The sequence below is a fragment of the Gallinula chloropus genome (assembly GCF_964237585.1).
Source record: "Gallinula chloropus genome assembly, chromosome: 2".
Lineage (NCBI taxonomy): Eukaryota > Metazoa > Chordata > Aves > Gruiformes > Rallidae > Gallinula > Gallinula chloropus.
The window spans coordinates 129,287,879-129,311,185 of NC_140086.1; the positions used below are offsets into that span (position 1 = coordinate 129,287,879).

The 23,307-nt window shown below is 41.8% G+C and overlaps 1 protein-coding gene and 1 long non-coding RNA gene across 3 annotated transcripts; one reads left to right on the top strand and one right to left on the bottom strand.

The window, feature by feature from the left end:
* Positions 1-1,033: 1,033 nt before the first annotated feature.
* Positions 1,034-4,619, top strand: LOC311188832. Its single transcript, XR_014617137.1, has 3 exons — positions 1,034-1,189; positions 3,696-3,793; positions 4,608-4,619. It is a non-coding gene; the product is annotated as an uncharacterized lncRNA (long non-coding RNA).
* A 3,915-nt stretch (positions 4,620-8,534) lies between these two features.
* On the bottom strand, positions 8,535-21,480 carry CCDC126 (coiled-coil domain containing 126). 2 transcript variants are annotated; one of them, XM_084260336.1, is made up of 4 exons: positions 21,408-21,480; positions 11,095-11,229; positions 10,066-10,469; positions 8,535-8,854 (listed from the first exon to the last, which is right to left on the bottom strand). In XM_084260336.1, exons 3-4 carry the CDS (start codon positions 10,301-10,303, stop codon positions 8,673-8,675), a joined length of 420 nt encoding a protein of 139 aa, XP_084116462.1. In that variant the 5' UTR covers positions 10,304-10,469; positions 11,095-11,229; positions 21,408-21,480; the 3' UTR covers positions 8,535-8,672. The 2 variants fall into 2 exon arrangements, with proteins under 2 accessions (XP_084116462.1, XP_084116463.1); XM_084260337.1 differs by lacking the exon at positions 21,408-21,480 and having other exon boundaries at positions 11,095-11,283.
* Positions 21,481-23,307: the final 1,827 nt, after the last annotated feature.

Here is a 23,307-nt window from a genome sequence, read left to right on the forward strand (position 1 = left end):
CTACCAACAGGTGACAATCTTCCTTTGTTGTGGATTGTGTTTAGTAAGGTTTATTGAAAAGAGGTGGGATCTTTTATTAGATAACAGATAAAACGGGAAAACCAAACAAGCTTTATGGCAAAAAAAGCCTTTGTTTGGGTTTAGCTTTGACAGATGAGGTCCTACTGCAGAAGAAAGGTTCTTTGGATTTTACAGATTGGGTTGATGGTAAAGATGCTACCACAAGAAAAAGCTCAAACTAATGTTAAAATATTTTCCTGTCTTAAAATTCTAGTGTTCAGTTTATTACACAAAAAATACGTTAGAGAGAAGTTACAGCCTTTATATAATGCTTACTTGAAAAGACAAGTCTGAAAGCACAGTTTTGGCATAGACATGACTGCTATATGATTTTTCCCTATTCCAAATGTTTTTAATGGCTAGTTTTAGTAAAATGAGGTGACTGTAAAGAAATTCATTCCAACTATTTACTCTTCAACAAACATCTTAAATCAGGTCTAAAGAACATAAATGCCTAAGATGCAATGTACATTTCATTATTGATGCATTATATGACCTATCCCATAAGGTGCACGTATTTAGCAAAGAAACCACCTTCCGTGGATTTCCCACCACTACCTGTCAACCCTTCACTTGTGACTGTAGATCTCAAATCTCTAAGCTACCTCAGCGGGTAAGTTTATACCTAGGGAGAGCTTCGTTCTTGGCAAATGAAGGAATCTGCACAGAATGTGCAGAACACATTCAGTTACAGAATTGAGGAACTCAGCTGTAAAACTCTTCATGGCAGAGACAGCCCCTGTCAGTGTTTTAGAAAGAATCCAGAGCTGTTGATCCAAATTCCCCTCAGAAAACCCCAACCCAAACAGCTGTAGCCATTTATCTAGAATATCTTGAAAGATTTCATCTAGAACATGAAAGCTGCCTCTCGATAGCATCATCTTACCTTAAACTCACTGGTGTTTTGTTCATAGTTCAAGACCAAAGGGGAGAAACTTTGGGAAACATGCATAACCAACCCACCAACCTACAATTCCCAGTTCCTCCACAGTTCCTGCTACAAAGAACACCACCACACTGAAACAACTCCTCTGATGTCTTTGAAGGAGGAGTGAATAGACCACAGGCTGCCGTTTCTGATGCTGCTTCCTCTTGATCCAGACATGGTGGTCACATAGCAACTGAATACGTGAGTTAAAACTGCAGTGTGTTTTGCTTAACTGAACTTGAGGAAATTGGTGTTTAAATTGTGCTCAGACTGTGAAGAGAGACATCCCCAGAGGATGGGCTTTTTCTGTACAGCGTAAGGACGGGTGCCTGTTGAAAAAGGTACAGTAATTCAAGGAAATCTCCAGATTGTTTTGTGCTGGGCAAGCCACCAGCAGCAAAGCAGAAGGTGAAGCGAGGTATCACAAGGACTGAGTCAGTGCTTTGCCAAAACATCCCCCAGAGAGGGAGATGAAACAACAGGGAGACTCCCCAGTTTCCAGCAGTATCTAAATAAGGTGACAGGGCACATGGTCCGGGCATTTGTCCTGTGGCTATGCCACATGTATAAGAAATTTCAGCGGAGCAGCCAGTGCTGCAGTACAACACAACATGCATGTTCTGTCATGCTGAGATCTGAACGCACAGAGGTCTCTCTTGAAAGTAGAAAATGCATGGGAGCAAGCCATCTCTGCAGTCAATACATCTTCAAGTAAGCTAGGAAGGGAAAATAAAACCACACACAAAAAGTCCTGCTGTGACCAGAACTTTGAAAATGACACAGATGGGGAAAGGGGACCTTCAGAGCAAGACAAGCAGCTCTGCAGACGGGGAATTTGAACGTACAGCTAGTTTGAGGAACATGTTACTTCACAGAAAGATCTTTGAGATACCTTATCTGTATGCACATCTCACTGGTGCCAGCAATCCCAGCACTCCCAGAGAAGTCAGGGGAGAGTTTTGGCAAGCCTGATTCACACAGAATGAGCAGAGCTCCTATGCCACGGGTTGACATCCCTCATCCGTGCAAGATCTTGGAGAACAGTGCTCTGAAATACAGTTTGGCTTTGGAGGGCAGAGCCATGTTTCTGAACTAGGCAGCTTTTGGTGATGGGCTACAAACGTTAGTCTATGAGGTACCTTAATGCCAGGTTACCTGTGAAACAGTTGTGGTTAAGGTGTTGAGAGTAGGAAATCAAAAGTAATTTTTTGTGGGGTGCCTCCTATGAACTAACTCCCATCTTAAAAACTGAGGATTCATTCCTGGATTTGATCACAGCAAGTGTTCTCTGCAATAAAGAGACAGTGTTCAGCTTGTTAGCACCCCAGCATCTGCTTGGATCCAAATTTGTGCTCAGACTTAGTTGGGAACAGAATTAAGTAGAGTTCTTAGCCAATAAAGATATTTCAAGCACTGTTTTACTGTCATAGCATGAGAATTGGAATATATTTGATTCAGAAAACACTCTCCTGTCTCCCATCCTTCCTAAGAGATTGTTAGTGGATATCCAAAATAAAATTCATTAAAGGCAGAATGAAACCAGATTTTCCATGGTAAACTGTCGAATGCTTTTGAACAGCAGGGGAAAAAAAAAGGCTTTCAGCTACTGTAGAGGCCATGCCACAAGGTGAGTAAAAGGAACAGAAATCCAGATGGCACACTTTACCTCCTGTGGCTGTGATGTAGCATACGGACGCTGCTGGCCCAGGATCTCGGAACACATTGATGTGGGTTGAACATATGGACACTCACTTACAGTACAGCTCTGTGAGACCTAAGGTGCTGCCTACACATCAAAGGCAACAGCTTAATGCTCCGTAGGGTGTTGACAGTCTCTCTCAACACCCTCTGTTAACAATAAAATGTGTGACCCTTTAATTTTTTTCAAATCCTTACAAGTTTGACAAGTGCTTTAAAATGAATCTCAGTGAAATACCTACATAAATTGAAGATAGACATTTTATTAATGCAAGAACAAATAATTTAGAAATAACTTTTAATATTTTAGACCTCAAGTCATCATTTTGAAGTAGTAGTTAGTCAATGACTATCTCTTAATTAGCTATTCTGAAAATAAGAATAACTGAAGAGGCATAAAGAATAATGGAAACTGTTTCCATCAACTTGTTTCCTCCCTCCACGTTTGTTATCAATACTCTGTTATACTTAAAAGCAAATGCAAGCAGTACTCACTTCTTATAAACTTCTAACCACAGCCATACATTATGCTACAGTAAAATTAGTTTGCATATTATTAACCCTGCTTTACAGGCATTTAAAAATGTCAACGTTTCTTTCCAGTTTTGCTCTGAGAGAAACAGAACATGAACTTAATAGAGTATGCCACAGGGCATATGCAACCAAGGGTCAATTAATAATGAAAGGTTTCTGCTGGAGGTACTGACAAACATAGTTAGGAAATTTGTAGTAATTAAGATCACTTACAGATAAGATAATTCAGTAGCAGCAATGCCGCTGGTGCTTAAGTGATGTGATTTCATATATGTCTGTAATGGGAGGCTTTTTTGTTTAACTGGGGCCTCATTTTAATAGCCTAAATGACATTTTTAAACAGATACAAATGCACATGTATGCCATCCCAGTCAAACTGGTATTTAGTGAAATACCAGTTCAGTAACGGTCTATTCCACATGAGAAACATTGCAGAAGTCTAATTCACCTTCTTAGCTGCCTCTTGCCTTTGCAGAAGTATTTTACATTCTATCAGATACATTACAATGAGCCCCACAGACAGCAGACGGTGTTCTTCTGTGAAGCACAAACTAATGAAAGCACACAGCCCAGGTAAGTAGGTTATAATTGGATTAATCATTAAAGATTTCCATAGACACCCCACATGAGCTTAAAAAAAAAAGACAAAACCCGACACCAATTAAGTAATACAGTTTTAGCAATTTTTCTTGTACCATTACTTTGAGTATTTTGAGGATGTATTTTCTAAAATATTTTTGAAGAAAACATAATAAACTGGGGACTTAAATTTTATGTGGTCATTTTTCAAATAAACTCCTTGTAGAAGTTGCTAAATTTACTCTGCTTCTGCATTCCCCCAAACAAAGGCTGCAACAGCAGTGATGACCCCCAGAATACATACCTGCACAGGAGGCAGTCTGTCACTTAGGCAACTTGCACACATCACAGACATGCAGACTGGATACCTCTGCATTAACAAGTATCTTTAATTACAACTTAGATCTATCTAGCCAGCCTCTTTAAACGGCTGTGTTAATGAAAAACATGTATCGAGCAGTTACTTGGAAAGAGATAACTGCAATATGTTCAGCATGTTACAGGATGCCAAGGATACTGATGTTTCACCACATTGATTACAAGAACCTCTACATCCTTGTGCCATGTTTCTGTACTTTTGAATTATTTCATTAAAAACAGATCACCAAACTTCTGTGATCCTAATAGCAGATAAGCAGCTTGTTAAGAGACGTCTCTGTCAGTGGAGTATCTGTCTGTCCATTCATTCATCCCAAACGTGCTTTAATGTGGGACCACTCAGCACTTTTTCCTTCTTCACACACAATTGTGAGACAATGCTGGGATATCTTAATTATATTAAGGTTATGTTGTGTTTTTTCATGGCAAGGTTCTGGTCGAGATGGGGGAGCTGCAGGGGTGGCTTCTGCAAGAAGCAGCTGGAAGCTTTTCCTAGGCCCGACAAAATAAACCCCAGCCAAGAGGCTCAAGGTCAGACCCGCTGCTGACTGAGGCCAAGCCCATCAGTGACACTCACAACCCTTCTGGGAATCATATTTAAAGTAAAAAAAACCCTGCAGGCAGCTGCTTTTTGGCACCAGAGAAGGGAGTGAGAAGATGTAAGAAACTGCAGGCACCAAGGTCAGTGAAGAAGGGAGAGAGGACGTGCCCCCGGTGCCAGAGAGATTCCCCTGCAGCCCATGGAGAAACCCATGCTGGGGCAGGCTGTCCCCCTGCAGCCCATGGAAGATGATGGGGAGCAGAGATCTCACCTGCAGCCCATGGAAGGCCCCATGCTAGAGAGGGTGGAGACATACAGAATGCACTGTGACCTGCATTGGAGCAAGCTCCTGGCCAGACCTGCAGCACATGGAGAGATAGAGGCCCACACCAGAGCAGGTTTGCTGGGGGGGCTTGTGACCCCATGGGGGACCAGGCTGGAATAGTCTGGGCCTGAGAAACTGAGACACGTTCTATGATTTATGACTGCACCCCATAGAAGTGACCCACACTGGGGCAGCTGGTAGAGAGCTGAAGCTCCATAGGAAAGGACTCACGTTGGAGAAGTTTGTGAAGGAAGTCATCTCCCATGGGTGGGACCCCATGCTGGAGCAGGGGAAGAGTATGAGAAATGCCGCTTCCCACCCTGCTAAGAAGGAAAACATCTAGTGAGGAACTGACTGAAACCCCCATGCCTGTCTCCCCCTGTGACACAGGGGGGGAAGGGAGGGAAATCATGAATAAATTTAAGTCCACGAAGAAGGGAGTGGTATGGGGAGGTGTTTTAAAATCTGACTATACTACTCATTAGCCTACTCTGGTTTCTCTGTTTGTGTTTGTGTGTGTGTAATAAATTAGTTTTCTTTCCTTTATTCTGTGTTGAGTCTGTTTTGCCCATGATGCTGACTGCAGAATGATCTCTCCCTGTCCTTATCTCAACTCCTGAGCCTCTCAATATATATTTTTCTGCCCTGTCCAGCTGAGTGATAGAGCGACTTTGGTGGGCATCTGGCCTCCAGCCAGGGTCAAACCACCACAGGTTACTATGGTGGGATTCAAAAATTATTTATTTAGACGAGGAAAGCAACAAGAAGAACTAGGGAACCAAGGCAATATTCCCTAAAGAGTGATGTTGGCCTGGCAGTTACTTGGCTGTCGCTGTCAGAGCTGCATTAAGACCCGTGGTGCTGTTCAGACATCAATCAATATGCTCTTCTTTCCATTTTTCTTCATTAGAACTTTTGGTTGGGAGTGGATCTTGAACATTTTTTGCTAGCTACATAAAACAATCATTCACAGAAGTACTACCAATTATCTAGTGAAATCAGCTGGTAAAAATTCATGAGGCTCAATTACACTCAATTACAGCTGGGAAAATTCAAGGCTCAAAATTTAACGAGATTTAAAGGGCAAAACTAGAATATCCTATAAAGGAGGCTGCAAGGTAAAAACGTGGGTATTCTTTTGCTTCTGTTGTTGATAGAAAAAGCAGTTGAGGCCTTCCCCTTATCCCTTCCTTACACTCTTTTCCTTCACCCACACACCCAAAGTTTGGGTTTGGGACTCTGAAACATGCAGGTATCTCAGCAAAAAGGATGAGGCTCAGCTTCCAACCTCTATACTGCCAGAGCACAGAACACATGGAAGTAGTACTGCACCAGATCATTGGCAAAGCAGAGAACACCTGTCAGAACAAGACTGGCCATGGAAATACGGGCAAGACATTATCACAGATATGGATGTATCACTGTATCAACCCCTAATAATGCTGACATGTAAAATTAATTCTAGTATTTTTAACTTGCTTCTTGATGAACAGTTGTTTCAGCTATATTAACAAATGGAACATTTGTGCCATAAGATACAGATAGCTCAGTTCTCCCTATGTATTTGTCAAGTACCAGCTAATGTCAATGAGCCACTGTATTGCTGAAACCTGAGAGAAAGGCAACTATTTACTAATGGCACCATGAATTACTTTGAAGAGTACAGAACTGCATGTAAATTAGCATATGAGACTCCAGAATCCCCAGTGTGTGCACGTACTGACAAATAATCACCTTGCAACTTTTGTTACATCAAACAATCCTCAATAACTTAAGATTTCACATACCCGTATGTGAAAAGAGAATTCACTTTGCATACACACAGAAAAACTACTCATGTTAGTTTATATCACAAAGGGACACCAAGGTTTTGGTTGGTATCAATCAAGTACTCAGGCTTTTATATCTATCTATGCTTTTTATTCCCTGCCTTCACATTGTCAAGAGACTTGCAGATTTGCTCTTCAAGAGTGAAGTCTTCACCATTAAAGATCTAAACCAGTAATTTTACTTTCTTTTCACTTCTTTCTCCCCTCACCTCTATCCTGAGGAGTTTCAGTGACTGAGCAGGTATAATACCAGACAGACCACTACTAAAGTTCAGAGATGTGTAATTTTGCAATCCAGAAACACCCACCGCACATGTAGCAACAATGACAAGACTGGTAAAAAGACCTAAAAAACCCCAAACAAAAAATCCCAGGAGCCTTTACAAGTACAATTAAAAATTTATTTTTCTCTTTCTGCATTGAAGTGAGTATATACTTACACACAGTGTGACAGAAAAAAAAATCTGGATACTAAGGTAGCAAGTGTATTTTTCTGTTACAACAGTCCAGAACATCAGCAGGGAAATGGAGGAAAAGAAAAACACATGTCACTTTGGATGGTATATCATCCAGCACCTCTGGTTGTACTGGTAGCTTTTTTCCTTAATATAGGATTAGACCACCCCCACAAACCTACTCACAGCACATTTTTGGCAAAAGTCCCTGAACGTACCCTCCCCCCCAAAAAAACATTCAGTACATTGTAAGAAACAGGCTCAGTGGCACTTTCTCTTCGATATGACTTCAGAAACATTTAAGTGCAGTGCATCCATGCTGCGATTCGCTCTGCTCTAAGGCTAACTTAGACATAAGGCAAACGTTACCTTAGCTCTCAAATATTCCGTGATAAGACACCCTTAGTAAAGAGATCTCTGATAAATGCAGAGACTCCTTGTTTCCCTTCATTGCTTTTCCTCCTGACCAAAAAAGCAATTCAGAGAGATGGTATGCTGTACTCATCACAAATTGCAAAGTTAAAAAGAAACCGCAATGAATAAAAATAAACATTATTCACATATGCAAAACTTATTCCCATCACTTAAATAATTTCATCTGCAATTACAAAATACACTTAAATATCTTTGTAAGAAATAATCATCTAAGATATCATAGACTATAATTTGCTATTGATAATCTCACTGCCCTAACTCCAGCATAAAGATACACCTGGACAGTGTTACTACCTAGGATGTTTTCCTATTATAATTCATTTCCTTAAATATACAGTAAATTCTCTCTAGCTATTCTGACAGATAGTGCAAATAAAGACATTCTTTGGGTCATAATTTTAAAATATTACCGCCAATGATATCCTCAATTTAATATTGTTTTAGTAATTAAGTAACAAAATTACAAGTATACACATTTTCTAACATCTGTTTAACAATGTGTTTTCCTCTGTTCCTTGGTTTAATGTAGATCACAAAAACTGAATAAGCTACAATACTGCTCACCTATCTGAAAGATATATTTATACTTAAATAAATGTATTTAGAAACCTACCTGTAAGTTCCTCGTTGCTTTCCATTTACTGTTATTATGCAATGGCATATTACATCAACTCATCAAAATATCTTTAAAGACAACAAAGATCACTTCAGAAGTACTGCTCAAAGGCAATGAAACAATGCTTTGAGAACCTATGCACATAAGTTAGGCCTACAGAGATCCAGCACATTGTATAATAGAATAGTTTATGCGTCTTTTAGAGTTAGCTACTGCTTTGCCCTAGCCACGGATAAAAAGCTTATCTTAAATACTACCTATCACAGATGCAGCTACACAAAGCGGCCCTGGTTGCTATCTGATGTTGCTTGCTGATTTCACACGTTTATTTGAAGTTACTGACACCTGGTTGCTAGTTCCATTAGTGGTGTTTGTTGCTGAGCCGTTCACAACGATGTAGTCAACTTTGTTTTCCAATTTCACCAGGCGCTGTAAAATGTCATCCAGAAGAACAGCAATTGTTCTCTTAAGATCAGCTGAAGGTAATGGGAAGAAAAAAAAAAAAAAAAAGAAATTAGATGCTATTACTAGGTGTGGAAAAAGACTGCTATTTCAACATATTCACATCTTAAAACATGCAATCCCTCTCAGGATGCTTTTTGGGAAAGAGTGCAGATTACCATACAAGTACAGAATGAAACAGCTGCTTGATTTTTCTTTAATACCATTTGTCATTTTAGACATTTTGATACTATCCTCCTCCTCTTGGATTGCTTCCTGCTCACCTCATCACCACAGACTTGCTTCCTTGCTCCTGAGTAGTTCCTGAGTCTTACCAGAGTGCCTACAAAGGGCATCCTACAACTGGCAGATCAGAGCTGTTTAAGGATTCCGTAAGAGGGGATCAAAGTGCATTAATACAAATCTTCGTGGTTTGGGGTTTTTTTAAGCTTTGCTTTACCCTTATTTTCACAGATTCCCTTCTTTCCATTATGACAGAATACAAGTAGTTTCTTCAAACCTAATCCCTAAGGGATTACCTTACAGCTCATTACAGCCCTCCCTCAAGGGAAGCTACAAGGGACCAAAGAGTTAAAATCATTAGAACATTTTTATAGCATTGCTAAAAAGATCTCAAAACTGTATTTTCTGCATTTCAGAAGACAGGCACAGGCTCTAGTAACTATTACCAATGACTACTGGAAACAACATCCATCAAATTAACGGGTAAATCAGAGACACACGATGCAGCAAGTATCAAAACTCTATAGACAAGGCACCTTTTCTCTAACTGCTACTTCTAAAGCAAGGGGAGATTCTGTTAAATGCATCCTTGCCTTGCAGCCCCAAGACTGCAAACTCAACTACTATGTTGCTTTCTGCTGCTTCTTCTTTTACATGAATGTGGAATGTTAAAGTGACTTAATCTAAATCTTTGTCCCCCTATCAAGCACCTCAGTAACTTCAGAATCTGAAAAAGCACAACGCTAGAGCACGCTGCTAATCCTGTGAGTAACAGTAACTGTAGACCTGGAGACACCTCAAAAAATTCCTGGAAAACAAAAATCTGTTGCAAGCTTGATTTTGCACCACATCTTCAACTTCAGCAAATAAAATCAAATCAGCTGACACAGACAGTTTTCTTTCTATTAAGGAGCAATGTCTATTTAAGAAAAACAGTTTAACGTTACAGTTTTAATTAAAAAAAGTGTTAAAATAACTAGTACATTGGGGTTTTTCCTCTTACCATATCCTGTCACAGAAGCTCCACCGGCACCATTCATTAGATTTTTGTTTTCTTCTGCCAGTGCTTTGACGTATCTCTTACTCAGATCTAAGATCTGTCCGCGCAGCTCGGCGCTGCTCTGGCGTCTCGGATACTGAAAAGTGTAGCGTAGCAACATCAACCCCCAAATGATTCCAAAAACTAGTAAAAACATGCTCAGTTTCTGGGACATATTTTTTCTTGAAAAGGTTAGAAACATTTCTGATGAAGGCCACAGGTGTGTCTCAATTTCAAGATACGTAACTGAACTTGGCTTTGTCAAAGTATTTTACATATTAAATAAAAATAAGATTTTTATGAAGTGAAAAATCTTCTGGCTGGATCATCTTGAATGTATCTTCTCATGTTTTAGTTGGTCTTGATTCCTGAAATTTGTAAAATATCACACCATTATTCAAAACTGCTGCAGCTGTTGAGATCAAGGACAAATGGCAATTTCCAAATGCAGTATTATGGCACAGTTAAGCAAACTCTTCCAGATTTGTATCTGCTGAAAGGTGCCGTCATCTTTATCTCACCCACTGTTTACAAGGTTTCCTCTTCTTATTTATACCAATTTTTCTTCTCCAAAAAATCAAAACTTCTATACTTTTATGAATCACCTTAAGTACTTTAAATACTGTAATTTGAACTGACGTTAAACCCAAACATGTTTAAAACAGAATGCGGTATGTAGAAGAGACTTGTAAAACACTTATATACAACATTTTAATGAATTATACATATACATCTACACACAATAAAAAGACCTTGTGATGTATTTCACTTGATTCTTATTCCTCACACAGAAGCACGGGGCAAGTATAAACAGATAAAACGCAGAACAAAGTTTCTTGGTTGGTTAGATCAAGGTTGGGTATCATCCTCTTCTGGTTTTGTACAGCGTGAGATTTGTTTTGGTGTCTTGCTCAAAGAAAGAAATAAAACTGAAATCAACTGGCACACTGCACCTACTTTTAGGGTTTTACTACCACTTTAAAAAAGCCTTACCATAGCAGCCAAATTCTGATTCCTCAAATAGATTAAGGCTTCAGGAGAAAAACAAATGATACGAAAGCTTCAGCAGATAAACAGCAAATGTCCAGACAGTTTGAAGCAATATGAATCAGACATCTTCAGGGAGCTCTGTATTGGGAAAATGAAATAAAAATAAAATAATTAAAGTGCAGGACAAGAGAGACCTTCATATTCACATGGAGCGGCTGAAGTTGAGGGCTTCAAACTACATGCTTTTAAAACAGAAATGCATTTTTAAACCTAATGTGAAGCAATTGTTAGGGAAAAACATAGAATCCATTTCCATTTTTGCATACATCTGAATGCAAATAACTGGTTTCAACATACTTTTAAAAACTAAAAAACTCAAGAAGAATCTCACTGAAGTGTGACCCTTTTTTAGTGTTACAGGAAAGTGACAGCAGATGTTCCAGATTCTTCATCTATGTATATACACATATACTTATGTATGTATCATTCCCTACTTCCCCACCCCCAGAGAAATCTGATCCTTTCAGTCTCTCTATATGTGTATACCTCATATTTCCCATTTTCCAGCCATATCTGAAACTTCTCCAATTCAATACTTTTTTTTTTGAGAGAGAGTTTCTATTATTTAACAGTCTGGATAAAGATACTAATTTTACATGCTAGTCATGTTTTCCCTGTTATTTCCTATTCTTTCCCACCTATTACCTGACATGAGCACTTTTCAGGCCGAAGTTACACATTTAATAGAGTTCCAACCTTTCTATAGCGGTACTCGGGTCTCTGTTTTCATTAAAATATTGGGACCAAATTTCTAATCCTGCTAAGCACTCATCTGAATTCCGCCTCCACAGTATTTTTCATTGCCTCTGCTGACCAGTCCCACTGGCCTCATGGCCAACACACAAGTTGTGCTTGTCGCTTTCCCTTCACCTTTGCTCTTCAGATAACCCTCTCAACAGGCAGTCCTCTCAATCAACGTGACTGATTCAAGTGGCAAATTTCTGAGGTCCTCTAAAATCAACATACATATCTATATTATTCTGAAAATTATCAGCTCAAGGCAGAGCAATATTAGGACTTTGACACTAAAGTTACTGTAAAATAACAGGTTATTTTGTGAAAAATGCCCAACAGGAACAACCAGTACATAAAATCTTCCTTTTACTGTTGGGTGTACGAATGTCAGTGGCAACCACAAGTCACTGAATAGGGAATAACTTACTTCAGCTTAACTGTGAGATATCACCACGCACATGGACAAATAGCCAATATGCAGTAATCTGAAAGCCCACTGTAAATTCAATGAGAAGTACTTGGTTCAAAATACGTCCTTATCCCCAAAAGGCCTGCTTTTAAGACACAAATTCGTGTGAAGTACATAAGAGATAAAACAATTAAAAATATATTCTACTGTATTACAACCAATATTTGGAATTGTGCGGTTGGGTTTTCTGAAAAAGATCCTTCCTAAACCTGAGCTAACCAAAACTTCTTTTTCACAGCTTTTCACAAAATCCATGGCTCTGCACTCAGACATTAAAGCATAAACTGCATCTGCATCATTATACATCTACACAATCTCTGAATAGTATCAAATAAGATGGAAAACATTTACATGAGGTCCAGGAGTAGTGTATTCACAAGAAGACTTGGAAGACCAAACAGTAACTCTCAAGGATAGACCACAAGTTTCAACCCATATTCCCAAAAGCCTACACTTTATATCATTAAAATAAGTCTGAAAATAGCAGATATAGCTCTTGCAGAGCTTCAATTAAGTTCAGCTCTCCACAGATCTCGAGCCATATCACATCCTGAAGCATTCAGATGCTATCACTACTGAGCTTTGGAGTGGAAATAACTGCAGTCATGCTGTAAATAAGACCACAAGCCAGGATAAGAGTCCTAGCCAAGAGGAACAGATTGAATAAACTCACGCCAAGGAGCAGCAGGAATTGCAGACTGGGCCTTTGCCATATATATTTGATTCACAGTGCACATGCTGACCACTGAAACAAACGGAAATCAAATACTTTTCCTGCTGGGTAAACCGTGTAACACCCAAATGCTGACACCTGGGCAAAGGAAGTGGGAGCAAGACATACTTAGGAAAGGGAACTGCTTGTACTTGTCACTTTTCCTATGTGGTTTTAGAGGTCATTCCCCCTTTATGAACTCCAGTGCAATTTCAAAGTTCTGGAGATTTGGTCTCCTCTTTCTTCAAGCATGGAGTTCTAGTGGCCCATAACACATGCCCTGGAAGACTCTTCCAAGATTACAGAGTGTGGAGTACCAAAAAGAAAAAATAAAAATAAAAAAGGTTACACCTGTGTGACTTCCAGTTAGAAGAAAATGGCATTGGAGCAGCAGGTGTACGTATCAGGAAGAAAACAGTACAACAAATGAGATGGATGGACTGGAATATTCTTTTACCTCTTGTTGCCCTGAAGGGTCAGCACTTCTCTAAATGAATGTTATAGTTTAAACAAAACTTGTCCTCAGAATGGACCTTTGTTTTCAGTAAGTCAAAGGTAACATCCCATGTAACAGCATACATAGAAGAGGGAACACTGTCTCTTGTGATCCCTCTCATTCTCCCAACTCCTTCTTACCCACCACTTCTGGAGGAGTGAAAGAAGGAAACTGAGACTCTCCCCTTCACACTGACTTAGCCTGGGTAGGAACACAGGCTTACCACTCTCCCAGCTGCAGCTGAAGGGCTTTTGTGGCAATAAAGGTCAAAGCACTGCAGAGAGCAACAGGGAAAAAGGGCTCATCAGAGTACACCTCGTTGGAATTCCCACCACCCCTAATCGTAGAGATGGAGACAAAAGGAAGACAAGTGTGAAGGTGAAGGAGCACAGCCAGGACAAAATTTTAAAAAATCTAAGGAGGGAAAGGAGAAAGCCAAAACCCCAACAAACCCAAATCAAACCAAATCCCTGAATGATTGACAAAATGGCAATCCACGAATCCACAAAGAAGAGAGTAACTTCCAGATAATCTTTTCAATAGGCAGATTGTAGTGACTGATTCAAGCAGCATTTTTTCAAAGTTCCTTAAAATCAATATGCATACCTACATTACTCTCAAAATGACAAGTCCAAGACAGGGGCAACATTAGAACTTGGAACTACAAGCAATTCCTGAACAGAGGATCTGAGATCAGGTTTGCCTTTCACAGACAGATGAAGAGTTTGGTTTTCTTCACAATTGCCACTGCTGATTGTGTAAAACAGGTATTGCCAAAGCCTCCTAATGTGGATTTAATATTGTCCAGTAGTACAAAAACAAACGCTGACATACACCTGGTAATCAAAGCACTCAGCCTCTCCAAAATAAAATCATGTCTTTATCCCCTGAGCTGTGTTCCAAAGAACAAGCAGCAGAAAATCCATTACATGTTCCATAATAAAGCAAAGTTCTAGTACCTCTGATGCTGCTTAGCCTGCCAGTAGCATCAGGCTTCTGTTTGAATACAGATACCTCTCCACAGAAACCAGCACTTACTTAAAAAACATCATACTTGAATTTTGTTGCAAAGTCGTCCTCAGATTCTGCTTGACTTATTCCCAGCAAAACCCAGAGATGATATTCATGTACAACACAAAAAATGCAGCAGTCTCTAAGGGATGCTTCATATATCCTTTGAAATACTCCCAGGGTAAATCATGAAAATAAGGCACACCCAAATCCTTAACAGCTTCCAACATGCCTTACAGCACTGACAGCTCTGCTAGTCAGTCAGCTCACGAAAGACTGGTTCATATTCATCACCCTTTTTCTGGTCTGTCAGAGATCTCGGCTCTCCTAAACCACTAAAAGTGGTTGACAGCATCCACAGGGCAAATTTAAACCTGTGCTGCAAAGATGGTACATACCTTCTACTTTTGAAAAATGCACAGGACAGATTCAGATGATTATTTATAAGAGAAGAAGAAAGCAGCAGACCCATCAGGTATTTCTGGTAGTTAATAGCAAGCAGCTTTAGCAAAAAAAAAAAAAAAAAAGTCATCAAGAACTGAATAATAGAGAAACCCGAAGCCTGAGAAGCCCATTCCATTCAAGGATCAAAACGACTTTAAGGATAAAGCCAAGAAAAATGCACTAAACATAATATTGTTAACATACAGCCCAATAAAGTCACCTCTCCAGTCATGTATTTTGAAAGACAGAATGCCAAATACTGAAGCAGTAGTTCCTCAGTGGTAAACTAGAGACCTAAATACATCTCTAATTAACTAATATGTAAGAAAGCAGTCTTGATAAATGGGAATTTTACTCAATCTATTACTTACTGCCATAATATCTGTTCCTGACTGCCAAATTATCATCAACAACAATGTGACACAAGTGAATCCAAAAGCAAATCTGGCTTTGCAACCAATTATTATTATAAACATACGTGATTTCTCAAGACAAGAGATTGAAAACAAAAAGCCAGATATAGTCAGAGGAGACTGCATCCAGAGATGATCCAGTGATCCACAGCAGATGACAGACAGAAGAAGTGGAAACAATTCTTTTAACTGAACAGACAGAAATTAACACAGTATGAACAAAAGCTGATATTAATAATTACTATTAAATATTGTACAGTACAAAATTAGAATTTATTACAATCACAGTGGGACTGTAACAGGTTTATTAAATCATTGACTTAAATCTAATATACTAAAACAATGCCTAAATGAGAAATTTCTATTAAATTCGTAGCAGCAAACATCTCTCAGTGCAGTGGGTGTACTTTATCAGTAAACAATAAGCTGCACTGTAAACAGACACGACCATAACTCCAACCAGTGTTTCAGGAAGACAGAAATCACAGAGGAAATATTTCCACAGTTCTACCAGCTCTACTCTATTAGTTCTCTTCTTTGCATGTATTTAGAGCATGCTCCCCCCCCCCCCAGCCCATTTACCTCTGTAACTTCCAAAATATTTGGGTTTCTGATTTTCCAATAGAAAACCATGAGCACTGATCACTCAGCTGACAGGCAGAACACTGACTGTTCTGAGAGCAGGCAGGGTAGAGCTCTCTGCCAGTTGGAAACCTAACGGCACAGTCGCTGTGCAGAAGCGAAAACGGCAAGTCTACAGGCTGACTGGCACACAACCATATCCACTGACCAATTACACCTCTGAAGGCAGGGACAATGAAATTATTACCTACAAGCCCAGGGACTACGTGCTAAAACTTTCTGGAACACCAAACCTGATGCTTGCGTTACGGTATTTTGCAGTCTTAGACGACTGTCAGTTTGGCAGTAGGAGAAAATACTGCATGAGGTGCAGCTGGCAAACAAGTGCCCAAAGAAGTTAAGTAGATTCTCTTACACAGGACCACGGTTCCTGGCAATACACAGAAACTTCAGCTCTCCATTTCTACAGGTAACACAAACTCCCTTTAACAAATCATCTTGCCAACATCACTCATATTTAAAATTGGTGCCCAAATCCTTAAGAGCACATGAGTTCTTGAAAAGATGCCAATAAAACCATGTACTGGCACATCCATACCAGTGACTTTTGCAGACCAACACTGCCCTTTGTTTCCCAGGTTCGTTCATCAGATTCACTTAGACAGATGCACAGCACCATGAAAGAGCAGAATATTCAACTTGCAAGCAACAATTAACAGCAGTTTATGTCCCCAGAAAAGTGCAACAGCATTTGAGCATTGTTTTGATGAGATCAGCTCTCAGTGTTTGAAATATTCCAATTATTGCTGCTGTAAAATTTGGTCAACAGAAAAGAAGGAAAAGAGAAGGATACCCTATTGACAAAACCTCAGCAACACCTGACACAACACAGCCCATCAACATGCAGTACCTGTTGGCTGATGAGACTTTTTGATAGAAAAGAGAATTTATATTAATACCTGCTAGACTCAACTGAAAAGAACAGCGCTATACAACACACTGCTACCCAAAGAACAGGTATGAAGGTGTATTTCTGGTAAAAAAAAAAAAGGGGGGGGGGGGGGGAGGGGGCTGCCCTAACAGTGTGACAGCTGCTGGTTTAGCAGTTCTGCACCACTTCTAGAATGCACTGCCAAGGGAGTCTGCCTAGTGCTTGGTGTCTTTTCCAGGACATCTATCTTTATACCTTCTCCCACAGGATATGCTCCTTTGTTCTCTGCCTCTGCATGCCCTTTACTTGCAATTACTAAGAATGATGAGAAAACCCAAATTATCCCTTTGCCTTATTGCTACTTGTCTTTCAGGGAGTATTCTTTAATGGATACTCCAAGTGAAATCATAGAAATACATTAGATTTAAAGGAACAGCAAAAGCAGGTAAGTAACCAAGAATACCTATTATTTTACAGTGCTGTTAACAAGGGATGAAGAAAATAGTCTTGTGTGCTCCCACCAGTCCCTGTCTCAGTGCAGCCAAAGGATGTCTGGGCCAACAAGTCACAGCTAACCAGACAGGTATAGTCACTGCTGATGAGCTGCTGGGACTACCCCAAACATCTTAAAACAGGAACAGTTTTACCTCCTTCAGGCTTCTAAGAGCAGCACACAACCAAATTGTTTTGTTGCTAGACTTCAAATGGAAAGCAAAATCATGTTGCTTTAGACTTGAAACCCACATGGTAAGTTTCTAGTGGCTCTGGTATAAAAATCATCAGTGCCCAAACACTAGATCACCTTTCCTATGTGAGCATTTCAGAAATACCAGTGAACTTGTTTCTAGCTTGAATGCATGCAGTTCTGTTTGCATGGGGGTTATGTTACGCTTGCTGCCAACAATTGTTTTGATTCTGCATTCTGTCTAAGGAGTTGGCTTAAGTACTTTTTTGGTGCCCTAAAGTATCCAGGCTTGCTTTTTTTTTTTTTTTTTGGGCACCTCCCCCCTTTATTTCGCCTACTACAGTCAGTGAATGCTTTTAAAATAAATCAGCTATTTAAAACCAGAAATTCTTTGTGCCTTGCCTGTGTGCAGTCAGCCAAGTTTCAAGGTTCTGAAAGGGGAAATGACTTGGCAAGGGTTGTGAAAAAAAATTAAAAGCAAGCAGAAATCAATGGGGGCCCTATACTATACTCACTGAAGTTCCCCTCCTCTCACTGGGGCCTCAAAACGGTTTATATCGCTGAATCAGCTTCTGAACAACAACAACAAAAAAACCCCAAACCCCACAAAATTCCAGCTTCATTCTGTCTGGGATAATATTCTTTCTGCTTTATTGCTGCTGTTCAAATCACAGTAGGGGATGGGGAGTCAACTAGCAAAGTGAAAGTGGGAATGGGGGAGCGATCGCCACTGCAGAACTGGTCATAAACGTACCCACAGTGCAGTATCCACACAAACACTATTCCCATAAAATGGTAAGAAAAAAGGGCTTGTACCTTTTCCTCTGGGAAAAGAGGAAAAATGTAACTTTCTCTGGTTTTATTTCAAGGAAACCTGCAGAATTCAAATTGAATATGAACGCATCCAAGGTGTCCACCTAAAGGACATTTCAGTGGTAAGAACTGCAATACAGACAGGGCCTCAGATCCACACTCCTTCCCAGGACACCGATCTGGTAGAAGATTTACTAGAGGAAACGTTAATTAAAGACAGGTAAGTTGCTTTCTTCTACACCTTTTACCATTTCTAGCTATCTGAGCTAGAAACAGGGGTTATGACAGGCAGCAGTTAACCACAGCACCACAGTGGTGTGCACTGCAAAAATATTTCACTGTTCAAATTATGTAGAAGGTACCCTGAAATCATAACTGGATTATTTATGTTATGGAAGCCTCTTATTTATTTCATATAAAAGAGAAGGAGACCAATTTCAGCAAAGTAAGTTTTCAGTCCTCATGTCTAAGAGGCTGCTAGTCCAGGCCCTGATTTATGTAGGCAAAGTACCCATTTAGTTCTGAGCAACCTAAAATTAGTCTTTTAAATTACAGGGGCAAAGGGTAACCATTTTTTGGGGGGTAAGGTTGACAATCATAAAAGAAAATTTCAGACACTACTACTAATAACCTAACCCACTTCATTGTACAAGTTTTCAATCACAGGTGAAAGAGCTTGTCAAATAACCAATATCATATTAAGTACATTTCAGCAGTAAACTTATACCAGGACAAAACACATTCATTTGAATGACTGAGCACAAGAGATTTTTAACAGCTACTTGAAACAATTTAATGGCTATTTCTGACACTTAATTAGTCTTCGGTTATGTTGACTACCTAATTTAAGCTGACAGCATGCATTTACCCTACTTGCAGTTTGGGCAAGATGCAAGAACTAGTGCCCTTAACTATCCTTGGATAAAACACAAGCGATCATGAACTCCAGGGGAAATTCCTTACTTTCAGCAGTTAAATGACATCCAAAACCCAAGCTGAATCACAGTATGTGATTAGCTAATACAAACGCCTCCTAGAAGCTAAAAGCCACAATGAGTTGCTAAAAGCCATGATTACAAAAGCTTGAAAAAAAAAAAAAGGAAATAGCTTATTTTGAACTGTAAAAGCTTTAAAAAAAGCGACCAAAGGAATTCCAGCATAACGGCTTAATCCTCTGGAGTTCTCAAGTACCTGAAATAAATTATTAAACAATTATATATTGTAACACATAAAAATAACATAAAAGAGGCCAGAATAATTCAGGCTTTATACACATGGGTACCTCCAGCTGTCAAAATGGGAACAAAGGCAGCAATAACATTTCCACTTTTGATCTAAAGCCACAATCGCTCCACTTGCAATGCTAGAAGATGCTACCTGCAATGTATTGTTATCATCTTCATATTGTCTTCTTTCTTTCATGTTTGCATGAAAGAGCGATTTATGACATTTGTTCCAAAATTCTACAGTACAATTTGAACAAGTCGAATGCATGCTTAGCTATGATGTTCAGCATGGTCGTAACCTTAAAGTTCTGTTAAAAGAAAAAAAAAATCGCAATTCCTACAGAAGTCACTTTTCACAGTCCCCCAATTCACCCCGTGAGGGTGCAAAACACCACCACCCCAGCCGTTAAATTGCGCTAAAACTCGACAACATCTCACAGTACAGAACTTCCCTCTGCTTTGCTTTGTGGCACACAAACACAGAAATAAAGCTCCATTCTAGCTGTCAGTATCTCTTAGATGACAAGATACATGAAACAGAATTTATAGGATGCTCCCCTCTTAGATTAGGAAACTGAAAAGTAGAGTTAATAGTATGTTATAAATATTTACTGACATTAATTTAATGGAAGATTAAAAATTAAGTTAAAATATAATCAGATGTTACATACAAGAGCAATTTTATTATATTGGAAGAAGGAAGCATTATTCCATAACTCTTGCTGTCAGGAAGTTTTATGTATTATAATCTCTTAAAATTAAAACAAATGTTTTGCCCTTTTTTTTTTTTTAAAAAACACTAACTTGTTACTGCCAAAAGATCGCTCAACCCAACGTTAAGGACGCTGCCTCTATATGAGTTAACCACAATTTTTCTTCTCAGTTCCATCCCACCCCTGTCAGTCCGCTTCACCTCTCTGAAAGTAGCGTCCTTACAGTACGAGAGAGACATCAATCCTGCCGAGTCACTGCAGCCACAGTTTATGGCAGGAAGGCCACTGCAAACGGGGAAAGAAACCAGAAAACCCCTGTTTCCTCACCGTCGGGGAACATTGCGTCACAGCCCTGGAATACGGTTATCCGGCCGCAGGGAACGAGGAGCCGCGGCGGGCTGCTCGACGCAGCGTGCCCCAGCTACACCTGTACGAGGGGCCTGCGGTAACGCCGCCACCAACGCGCTCCGCTCACCGGAGCTCGCCGCACAGGAAGGAGACCGGCCTGCGGGCAGCACCGAGCGCTCACACAGCCCCGCAGCACAGCCCGCTGCGGAAGGACAAACGCGCAGGGGGTGTGGGGGAGAACTGACGGCTGCACAAACACCGGCGGGGGAGCGGTGGAGGGACGAGAAGGGCAGCAGCATGGCCGAAGCCAGAAGGACGATAAGCCTGCCTGAAGCAGGGGCCAAGTCTGACGGGGAGGACAGCGCGGGACGCGTAGGTAAGGTAAAAACCTGGGTCTGCCTGGCAGCCACAGCCAGGCTGAGGGCACCCCGCGCCCTCCCTCTTCATCCCCGGCCGCGCCTGGCGCTTCTCCCCAACCCGGGGGGGGCCTCCCCGTCTCCCCACACAGACTGCCGGCCCTCCGCCACCTCACACCGCCCCTACGCCGCTGAAGGCCCTTCGTCGGCCCTTCCCCAGCCAAGGGGCACCGCTCTGCCGCACCCCGCTCCCAACTGCCGCCCGGCACAGTGTCGTCGTCGCCCCCTCCTCGCCTTGGTCCCTTCCGCAGCCCCGCTCTACCTCTGCTGCCGGCCCACAGCCGCCTGTCAGGCGCCGCTCGCTCCGCTTCCGCCCGCGACGTGCCGAGCCACCTGAGACCCCGCCCCTTCTCCTCCCGTACCCGTGCCGGCCGAGAGGGCAGCCGCAGCACACCCTCGCCGCGCACTGCCTGCGGCGCATGCGCGGCCGGGCGCCCGCCCCTTTCTCGCCTCCTCTCCTGCTGCGGGCGGGGCGTCGGGCAGTGGGGAGCGGGAGGGATGGGAGATGGTGGGTGGTGATGTCTGCGCCGCAGTGGTGCTTCGCTCGGGGTGAGGCGGCCCGAGGAGAAGCGCAGCGCGGTGTGGGGGAGCGGGGCAGGCTGTGTGGGGGCCGGCAAGGCGTGCATTGCAGGCCTCGTAGTAGATGCAGAAGGGAACGTGGCCACCAAGGATGAGGAAAAGGCTGAGGTACTTAATGCCCTCTTTGCCTCAATCCTTAATATCCATGCCAGTTGTCCCCAGGGCATTCATCCCTGGAACTGGAAGACAGGGATGAATAAACTCCCTGTAATCCAGGAGGAAACCTGCTATGCCACCTGGACACTCGCTAGTCCATAGGGCCAGATGGAATCCACCGGAGAATACTGAGGGAGCTACCAGAGGTGCTTGCCAAGGCACTTTGCATCATTTATCAACAGTCCTGGTTAACAGAGGAGATTCCAGGTGACGGGAGGCTTGCCAATGTGATGCCCATCCACACGAAGGGCTGAAAAGAGGATACATGCCTGTCAACCTGACAGGTACCAGGGAAGATCATGGAGAAGCTCATCTTGAGTGCATTCACTGGACATGTGCAGGATCACCTGGGGATCAGGCCCAGCCAGCATGGGTTCATGCAGGTCCTGCCTAACCAACCTGATCTTCTGTGACCTGGTGACCTGCTTGGTGGATGACGGAAGGGTGATCTAACTGGACTTCAGCAAAGCCGTCAATACTGTCTCCCACAGCATTCTCTTGCAGAAGCTGGTGGCTCATGGCTTGGACCAGTGCACTCTTCACTGGGTAAAAATCTAGCCAGAAGGCCAATCCCAGAGAGCTGTGGTGAGTGGAGTTAAGTCCAGTTGGTGGCCAGTCAGAAGTAGCATGAGTCTTGGGGCTAGTCTTGCTTAATGATCTGGATGAGGGAATCAAGTGCACCCTCAATAAGTTTGCAGATGACACCAAATTGGGTAGGAATGACCATCTGAGGGCAGGAAGGCTCTGCAGAAGGATCTGGACAATGGACTGATGCCAATTGTATGAGGTTTAACAAAGCCAAGTGCTGGGTCCTGCACTTTGGTCATAATAACCCCATGCAACACTACAGGCTTGGGGAAGAGTGGCTGGAAAGCTGCCTGGCAGAAAAGGACCTGGGGATATTGGATGACAGCTGGCTGAACATGAACCAGCAGTGTGCCCAGGTGGCCAAGAAGGCCAACAGCATCCTGGCTCTCATATCAAGAACAGTGTGACCAGCAGGACTAGGGAAGTGCTCGTACCCCTGCACTCGGGACTGGTGAGGCCACGCCTCGAGTACTGTGTTAGTTTTGGGCCCCTCACTACAAGAAGGACATTGATGTGTTGGGCCAGGTCCAGAGAAGGCAATGAAGCTGGTAAAGGGTTGGGACCACAGGTCTTAAGAGGAGTGGCTGAAGGAATGGGGGTTGTTTAGCCTGGAGAAGAGGAGGCTGAGGGGAGACCTTATTGCTACCTGAAAAGAGATTAGAGTGTGGTGGGGGTTGGTCTTTTCTCCCAAGTGACTAGCAATAGGACAAGAGGGAATGGATTCAAGTTGCATCAGGGGAGGTTTAGATTGGATATTAGGGAAAAAAAATCTTCACTGAAAAAATGGTAAGGCATTGGAATCAGCTGTCCAGAGAGGTGGTGGAGTCCCCATCCCTGAA